General features: G+C 35.0%; 1 protein-coding gene across 4 annotated transcripts; it reads right to left on the reverse strand.

Annotated features, from left to right (window-relative positions):
• Window positions 1–315: 315 nt before the first annotated feature.
• On the reverse strand, window positions 316–8,565 carry LOC122588792 (zinc finger protein BRUTUS-like At1g74770). 4 transcript variants are annotated; one of them, XM_043760993.1, is made up of 13 exons: window positions 8,053–8,515; window positions 7,242–7,463; window positions 4,811–5,005; window positions 4,383–4,735; window positions 4,066–4,294; window positions 2,386–3,965; window positions 2,091–2,312; window positions 1,872–2,009; window positions 1,568–1,802; window positions 1,428–1,487; window positions 1,079–1,150; window positions 860–973; window positions 316–599 (listed from the first exon to the last, which is right to left on the reverse strand). In XM_043760993.1, exons 1-12 carry the CDS (start codon window positions 8,299–8,301, stop codon window positions 872–874), a joined length of 3,657 nt encoding a protein of 1,218 aa, XP_043616928.1. In that variant the 5' UTR covers window positions 8,302–8,515; the 3' UTR covers window positions 316–599; window positions 860–871. The 4 variants fall into 4 exon arrangements, with proteins under 4 accessions (XP_043616928.1, XP_043616927.1, XP_043616931.1 ...); XM_043760992.1 differs by having other exon boundaries at window positions 1,872–2,018; XM_043760996.1 differs by lacking the exons at window positions 316–599; window positions 860–973; window positions 1,079–1,150; window positions 1,428–1,487; window positions 1,568–1,802 and having other exon boundaries at window positions 1,871–2,018; window positions 2,091–2,132; window positions 2,242–2,312; window positions 8,053–8,565.
• Window positions 8,566–9,482: the final 917 nt, after the last annotated feature.

Here is a 9,482-nt window from a genome sequence, read left to right on the forward strand (position 1 = left end):
AGGTCAATATCACATCAAGATAAAAAAAAACTATAGTTTGAATCGAGTAAATGCAAAATGATTGATAAAAATTTGAAAGACTAAAATTGATTATGACCAAAACTTTGATAGCTAATCTTACATTCAAATGTTCAATCGTTTGTCTGAGTTTTCTACCCATGAAATCGACATGCTTAAAATATGGTTAATAAAGTTGTAAGCAAGAAGTTTGGGACTTTTTCCCATCCAGGTTTCTGTTTTGGTTTAACTATTCGTATACGAGGTTGTAAATCAATTAAACATAGATTGAGATGAATTGAGTTGAAGTCCTAGAAGGAAAATACAAAATGAGCTTCTATTTGTGAGCTTTTTAGTACGTGTTCACTTGCATCACATACATAAGTGCTCTGAGAACAGTGCAATACGGTCACCCATAACAGTGCTAATTACATTAGTCAAAACAACTCCAGTGACAATATCGAAAATGTTTTTGCTGGAGGGAACTTATTTGATGCAAATAATAACAACAAACTTTAAATTTATACATGATCATTATGACAAAATCCAGTCCCGCTTCAATACCATAGATCCCAAGGAGGTAATATGCAACCATGGAAAGCCTTCAAAGAAACAAAGTTGGCATATTATGAGTATATGTAAGTAACTAAGTATATAACAGCTGTATAACTAAGCATCCTCGAAAACTTGAGTTTGGTACATACAGGAAAATTTGATTGATTGGGAATTAGTGAGTTAGTGTTCAGATTACTGCACAGAAGAATACTAATACGACTAACAAAAGCAAAATGCAGGAAGCTAAACTAAACTACTCTAGAACATACACGTGTCACTACCAAGCAGAGAGTGAAACCACACTCACAATTCATCTGATTCAAATAAGCCGGGTGTTGTAGGAACCACAGCGAGCACATTTATGGTATAACCAATGAAACGATGCTGTTCCTCTCTTCTCACAGTCATTGCATAAAATATCCTGAAATCAGTGTTTGAAATTGGTCTCAAGTATATGCATTTCACATGGTATATTGGTGTTTTAAAAATTACATGCAGGTGTGTGTGTATATATAGTGTTCTTAACCTGCGTCTTGCCAGAATACTCCTCTGGAATTTTCTCTTCAGCTAGCATTGCATCCAACATCCCGAAGTATACCTGGCAGAGATAAAAATTTAACTTGCTGGAAATTATCATATAAAGAATGAGTACTATTGATCCTGAGGTCTGGAGTCAAAGCAGTTCATCATTGTTTTAATATTACATTTATATAGGTCATACATAATATTACTGAAAAGACTATGTATTGCAACTTTGTAAGTTGTTGCATAAGCGATAACAATGGTGGAAATATATACGCAGGTTTTTTTTATCTAATCCATTTAAATATATAAGATGGCATTCTATGTATATATTAGGTTAATAACAAACTCACCTGCATATCTCCCAATGACTTGCTGCATATCGGGCAAGTATAGTTGGAGCAAGTGTATTCCTGACAGCCATCAAAGAGTCAACATAGCTGGTTATAAAAGAAACATAAAAAAAATAAAAATTAAAAAATGAAATGAATACCTGAAAACATGAGGAATGCATTACATGACCACATGCAAGGGCCTTCACAGGATTGCTGGATGTGAAGATGTACTCATGGCATATTGGGCAATTGTCTTCAAGATGCTTCACTCTGCAGATGTGAACCAAAAGTTGCCTTCCCATGCAGGCATTGCAGTTCATGCAATGAAAGTAGTCCACACCCAGACCTTTCCCAACTCTGCAGAGGTTACAATATGGGCAGTGGTATATTTTCCTGTTCACAGAATTTTTAAGGATCAGTAACAATAATTAATAAGCAGTATATAAGCATCTTAGAGTTCACCTCTCGTCGTCAAATAGTTTGCAGATGGAGCAGTAGTATCTAGCCATTGATAAATTGTTACAAGAAACGGTTGAGCATGTTGGACCAATCGGTTGGATTATCAAACACTTCATGCACATCATCATGGTTGTGGCTTTTCTGCATAGACTAGTATAAAGTATGAGAAACTTATAAGATGTTCATATTTCACAGAGAAAATTTCAAGTGTTTCACATGTACCTGTCCATTACATGTTCAGTATTTGCTTCATCATGGCAATATCTGCAAGTGTATATCTTGTTACAACAGGAAGCAACAAGTTTGCAGTTCCGCTTGTAGTGTTCACATCCGAAAACTAATCTTTGAGCATCACGATAAGATGGATAAGTACCTAGAACATCTTGCTGATTATCTAGCGCATCAACATCCACATGAGATTTTTGTTGTGTATTGATCCAACGGCTGAGAAAAATGGAACTCTGGGTCATAAATCAGAACAAGTAAAGAATAAAGAAAATACAAAATTGATTTTAACCTCATCATCAGATTCTGTATAATGAATGATTTCTTCTGGGGCTCCAATGTTTGGTCACAATTGACTCTTCTTATTGTGGCCTCAAGTTCTTCTTGACCCAATACTAGTACAGAACTTTTAGCTGTTTCAATTTGACGAGTAATACTTGATATCTCTATGTTTGACTTGTCAAGTTCACTGCAAACCTTACAACCCTCCACCACTTGGTCTTTGTGCGATTGATTTTCTTTTCCATCATCATTAGAACTTTCACATTGCATAATTCCACAGCTAATCATATTGCTTTTTGATAAATCTCCGTTTGTATCACACAAACTTTTTCCACATGGCAAGTACTTTGAGATTATTTCCAATGTCTCTGCAGCTGACATAGTCGTCATAGTTGATTTGTCAACCTTGGGAATGTCATATCTTTCCATACCATCCCACCATTCTCCTAACCATTGATCAAACATTGTGTTCTTGGCAATCTTGCGCCATACAGACATGAGTGCGTTGTGTTCTTCTATTGTCAAAGATTCTGCAAGCCAACGTATCATTTCTTGTAGAGTTTCTGCTCGTGTTCTTCCAAGCATGGATCCTATTACCTTTTCTTGCTCCTTGACAGACAGATGTTCTCTAAACAAAGGCCATAACTCAATTTCTTCATGGTCCACATGGTCCGAAAGCATTCTATTCATGCATTCACACATGTCATGGAGCTTTACACATAGCTGACGATACATTACCATTCGTCCACTTAAGACTGAAACATACATTTCGGAAATCTGATCCAGAACATAGGAAATTCTGTTGAAGTACTCAACATCCATTTTATGATCAATGGAGTATGAATGACTAATGTTCTGGGTAATTTCCTTTGCTTCTAGGGCTGGAAATGCAATTTCATCCTCTGCATCGCTGTGTATTTTATGTAGAACCCGTACAAGATGGAAACGTCGGTAAAACTCTGGAAATAAATCATTATTGTCAACCAGATTAACAGAAATAGAAGCAAGGTTTTCCATATCCTTCTTGAGAGCTTTGTGGAAGAAAAAGATAAGATCCACTGGTTTTGACTCTAGATAGCGGAGGGAACTTTCAGAGTTATTCTCTATACAATTTGTTGAAAAGTGAGTAGAAGTTTTCAAATTTTGAGGAAAAAATACATGAAAGTTGATCCCGCTAGAGTATGATGCGTCATACATACTACTGCTGTAAAAGGCAGACGAAGAGCTAGATACACCTTTATTGACCGTCTGCAAGTACGGAAATGCAGAATTGTTCTTAATTTGTTCTGAAAAAAACGAGCATCTGTTCTCGAATGCTGCACGCAGATCTTTTCTGAAACTGTCAACAGATGTCTTCCCTGAGTAACCAACGCGTACCCATTCATACAACAGGGAAGATAGCGATTTGTTAACAAAAAGGCGTCCTTGCTTTATGCTATGCAAAATGGACTTTGATTCATCCTCTGATAAATGACTTGAGAACCAAGTAACTGTGCACTTGAGCAACCCAAGTGGCATCATCTCAAGACTAGCATATAACAACCACCACTGCATTTCACGGCTGCAATTCATGATTATAAAAGGGAAAACCTGCCAGAGTAAAAACCAAGTAAGTGATAGTACAAGGGACTTTATGGTAAGCATTTTAAATCTTAAGGCACTTTAAAGGTAATAATAGAGTTTGTCTTACCTCAATTTCTACAAATGTCAGGTACTTGTGGATTCCTGTGGCAGAGACTTTTAGTTTATCACATAGATCCTCCACAAAGTTCGTTGCTGACATCACAGTTTCGGTCGTATACAACAACTGCTGCAAACCTTCAATTTGACTGTCATCCAAGAACTGTTGATATGAAGGACCTGGGCAATTTTCAGCCAACTCTATGCACATTGAGTAGAAGAGTTTATCCAATGCATAGCTGAATATTGGAAACTTAAACAAGTTAAACAACGAATGTAAGCATTAGTTGTTGCATGTGTAGATTACGCAAATGACAAGTATGTTACCTGTAAAATATGATGACGTCAGCAAAAAACTTGAGCTGAAAAATAACAGGAATGAATCCTGAAAGATCTTTTGAATCTCGAATTGAATATAGCTCTTCAAGAACTTCTAGCAGATCCTTATGATAGGCAGTGTGCCATAAATGAGCACCATCCAAAGGATTGTATTGAGAAGTTTCATAAACTGCATATTCACACCCTGGCTTCATTGGCTCTCCGCAATGACCCTCAGATTTATATACTTCTAAAATCTTCCGAAAATTAGCACGACCATTGAGGAATAGAGATCCTTTTCCATATTTATCAAAGTCTCCAGTGATGGCTTGCTCCTTTGCTTCAAGACATGATATTACAACCTTCAAGATGGATGCCGAAAAGGTAGATCAGTATGTTAAGTTGCGAACCGATTCAAATATTGGATCAGACAATACCTCTTGCAGATATAAATCCTTAGGTACTACTACTTTTAGACATTGACGAACATTGTCCCTTTCGTCTGAAGAGAGGAAGGAGTTCATCCATCGAAAGAAGTCTTCTAAGAGTAGCATAGGAACACTACACATAAACTGCCAAACAAATGAAGCCTGTTCTTGGGTAGAGAATTGCTGAGTCAGCAAAGGAAATACCTGTTACATTTTTAAAATCCAATCTTTAAGTAGCCAATCAAATGTTCTTTCTTTTTAATTCAATATCTTATTTTTATTTACTTCAGTCACACATTGATAGCATTATATTATACCTGCTCTATTATCTTTTAAATGAGGATTATTTTGGTACCTAAAGGCAATACCACAAAGGTTCTTTAAAGAACAGAGTTTAACGATTTAGATAAAACCCTTAAGGGACAACACATAAGCATTTATCATTCTGTCCATTCGTTGTGAAGGGACAAAATTCGCATCTAACTTAGCTCATTTGGCGCGTTTGCTTTTCACATTCAGGGTTTACGTCATACCCCTCTTTAGCCAAAGATGGAAGTTTAAAGCTGACAACTTTATGTCAATTATGAAGACTTCTGTTTCCAACTTTAACTAGGTAGATGTTCTTTTGCTGGTTATGTGGTAATGGTAGCAATAGAAGATAATCAATAATTGAGAACACTATGTCAGCTTACACCATGTCCACTAATTAATTGTCCAACTTCAGAAATGTATCTGTCATGGGGAAAGATATTTGGATGCTTCTTATCTACAGTTTTAATGTTTATTGAAGGGTATGGAATATAAAGAGCAATAGTTAAAGTCAGCAACAAGCCAACAAGCTTTGCTAGTTTCACAGACTTATACCGAAGGGTTCAAAGTCTGGATCCAACATGAACATATAGATTATAAAGTAGATTCATTATGATATGTATAGTTTGTCATTTATATATTATAGTTTCATAAAGGCACTTCTTAAAAGTTACTCATTTGTATACACTCAGTTTTACCACACGTTCTATGCATGCCACTTTACAAGCCGGAGTCTTTCTGGAAGCAGGATCTCTACCTTGGGTAGGGGTATGACTATATACATCTTAATTACCTCCCCCATATCTTGCACACACATGGTATTTGGTACTGCTGCTTAGTTATTCTATTTTGACAGTCGATCATTTAACAGTATAGTTAGCAAAAGTTGGTTGATATATCGATTCTAATGCTGAATTTTCTAATGCAAAGGAACTATATATAATACATGTCACTGAAATAACTACTTGTTTAGTAGCAAAAAGCTATTACTATAGGAGTATATGCTTTAAAAAGATACGTAGAAATACACTAGGGGGCATCGATCTCTTTGTGATTTGTCAGCAGGATGCAGTCCTCTGGATTTTGGGGGTATATCTCAAGGGCTCTCTAAGAAATAATTTGGATTCTGATCAGAGTGGTGTTTATATTAGACCGTTATATATGTATTAGTTTAAAATATGTCATAAGTTTGAGGTAGTCGAATGAAATAAATTCAAGGTAGTCAAATGTAATTTGTAATTCTATAAATTGATGTCAATGAGAAGGGAAAACCCCAAGGGAATTCATTATCATCTTACATGGTATCAGAGACCATGCATATCCATCTTAAATTTAATTGTGGTAAGAGTGAGATAATTAATGAAATAAACAGGATATAAGAGATCGCTTTTTGAGTGAGATCTCAACTATAGTGCGTTTTTAGTTAATATTCAAAAATAGTTTTTGACAGTCTACGCTTACATTTCTGCAAGACTTAATAATGAATGTTTTATATACAGCTCTTTACTCTTTAACTATCATCCAGTTAATGATACATCTTTCTTGCTACCCGTCATCTTTGTATCCTACGTTTCTCTATGAGTCTATGTACAAACTTGAAGATTACATATATTTCATTCTTTTAAATGGGGACCTCTACCTCATTATGTAAGTTCATGCATTATAAGGGTTGAAGAATGAGCCGGCGACTCATAGGCAGTGGCTTGGTTAAGGGAACCTACCGGAGCCGTAGCGAAAGCGAGTCTTCAGAGGGCAATTGTCACTGCTTATGGACCCTTCAAATAATGTTTGAGCCTATGTTCAAACCAAACAAACCCACCTCCTATATGAGTTAGGCTGGAAAGAATGCCCGCCAAGTTATTTACAGAAATTATCTTTTATATGATATGATTATGGTGCATATAACCTTTTAGACATGAAGTTCTTAAAATAGGGAAACTACCTATAATCCCCCTTAATGAGTTAACATTGATACACATTGAACGTAGAAAAAGATGGCACTATTGTCGTGATCTAAAAGCTGCTTTGTGATTTTTGAATATCGACCACAGATAAAAGCAAATAAGAATAAAATGAACTCATTAATTTCAGTAGTATGTAGTGAAACCAAAAAATATTAGTTGTGTCATACCTGCTCTTCTTCTTTTGCCATATGCTTGCAAATACTGGTCTGCAATGTACCAATGAAGTAAACAAGCTCTTGAAATGGCTTAGAAATACAGCTTTCATTTTCATTCTTCAACACATCTAGATAATGGAAAATTGAGTCCAGAATATCATTTGTGCTCGTATGTTCAAGCGAATATGCAGACACCACATTCTTTACATGTACATCCAACGCTCTAAAAATCACCTGAAATTATATAAATGAAATCATCACTAAATAAAATCAACAATATACCAATCCTGAATCCCCACAAGATACAATTAACTTAAGCGTCGGGGTCAGTCCACAGGCACGCTACTAAGTTGATTACAATGTCAAAGACGTAATTAACAAATACAGAAGGATATGATTGTACACTACTATAAGCTAGGAGCATAAGCTAAGAATTGCCTTTCACATATTGTTCTTAGCAGGCCTGGTGTCGATCTACTTGACCGGTTATCAACATTTCTTTACAAAATTAACTATGGACATTCATCTTCTAATTATAAGAAATAATAACTTGTAAGTCAACAGAAGTCAATTTAAACATGATGATACTATGAAATTTATTTATTTGTAATCCATAACTATATAATTACGATATCGGTAGGTTAATCCGTTCCACACGGGAAATGATATGATCTTTTTTGTCATACACAAAATTACACAGTTGTACATTGTCCAATATCACCTCTTTTTTCATATCAACAATATATATGTGTGTGTGTGTGTATATATATACATTATATAACTAGCTATAACTAAATAAATTCAAAAGGTGAAACAAACGAACCTCATCTTCAGCGACGGAGTGATACTTATTAACAAGCTTAAAAAACTCGAACCTGCGGCGGAGCTCTTGAATGAAGTCAGCAGAAGAGATGATCCTGCTGTTGCCATCATTCAAGGCCTCCGCCGCAGTACGACGTAAGTCCGCCACTTCTTTACGTAGCGCATTATGAAAATGCAACAACAACAATACCGGAGATTCCAGTAACCGTTCACCAGAAATAACCGTAACTTGTTCGAAAACAGCCGACATCAGATACTAATACAACTTCAGGCGGAGTAACCGCCAGAACTATGTTACTCAACTCCGGCCATTGAACTACCGTCCGGCAGATGATATTATAAATAACAACCGGAGAAGTGAAAGGAAGTACAGGCATGGAAGTTGTGGCGCATATAAACCCGTCGATCAGATATAGAGAATTATTATTATAATTGTTATAGTTTTATTATTATTATTATTATTATTTGTTTCTATGATGAATTACTAATTAATTATTGTTATAGACATAGTCTGGAATTTTTGGCCGTTCAAAGGCTTCGTGCATTGTGAATTATTAAAAATAATAATGATAATTTGGAAGTATTAAAATTGGAAGGTTGTGAGTAATGATTGGGATGTTATACCAAACGGCATAATAATAAACGACATACAGGTTCCACGTTTGTCTGTGAGTTGAAGTTGCAAGTAAGAGGCGTTGAACATGCAGTTTATACCTTCACCACCTAACTCTCTCCACGCTCCGTTTCTTTCTCCTCATTATACCAAACGGCATCATTTCAGTTATTTGCATTTTGTTAAATAAAATGATATGTGTAATCCAATAGTCTCTCCAGGGTAATCCACTAAAACAATAAGTCATTTTCTTTTCGTTAGTCATGTACATAAGATTTATCATTAACAAACACCAAATATTTTAATTTTCATTAAAGATCCAATTCGAATTTCGTCCTCTTTCATTAAAGTCGTCAAAAGTATATCGAATTGGATCTTTAATGAAAGATAACGAAATTTTAAGACTACTCATGCTTTTTGTTTTGTCTAAAGATTTGCAGTTTGTGAGATAAAATATTTTGAATGATTTTGATGAATTTTATTATTTAATTGAAAAGATTGAAAGAGAGAAAGAATGTGTGGTCTAGAATAGTTCTTGAGTTCTTTTTTTTTATGAATTCTCAAAATAACTCACCCCTATATTATACACAACAATTTAGAAAAATAAAATAAAATTATACCAACAACTACACTATTAATGTATTACACATCTATATACCCAGACAAATAAAACTTTTTCTTTAACCTTTCTTTATTAATTTTTGTTATAAATCAAAATAACCCAAGTTTTTTTAATCTCCCAATATAGATATATCTCAAAATTAATGATTCGATGACGATGACTTCTAAAGAATAAACTTATGACAATGAAGATAATA

The sequence above is a fragment of the Erigeron canadensis genome, chromosome 2 (genome assembly GCF_010389155.1).
Source record: "Erigeron canadensis isolate Cc75 chromosome 2, C_canadensis_v1, whole genome shotgun sequence".
NCBI lineage: Eukaryota > Viridiplantae > Streptophyta > Magnoliopsida > Asterales > Asteraceae > Erigeron > Erigeron canadensis.

Excerpts from the sequence above, each read along its gene's own strand:
- LOC122588792 (XM_043760992.1), bottom strand. The coding sequence starts at position 8,301 with ATGTCGGCTGTTTTCGAACAAGTTACGGTTATTTCTGGTGAACGGTTA. Across the intron at positions 1,803-1,871 it reads AAACTATTTGACGACGAGAG|GAAAATATACCACTGCCCAT; the intron begins GTGAACTCTAAG and ends TTCTGTGAACAG. Across the intron at positions 1,488-1,567 it reads TGCATTCCTCATGTTTTCAG|GAATACACTTGCTCCAACTA; the intron begins GTATTCATTTCA and ends GATGGCTGTCAG.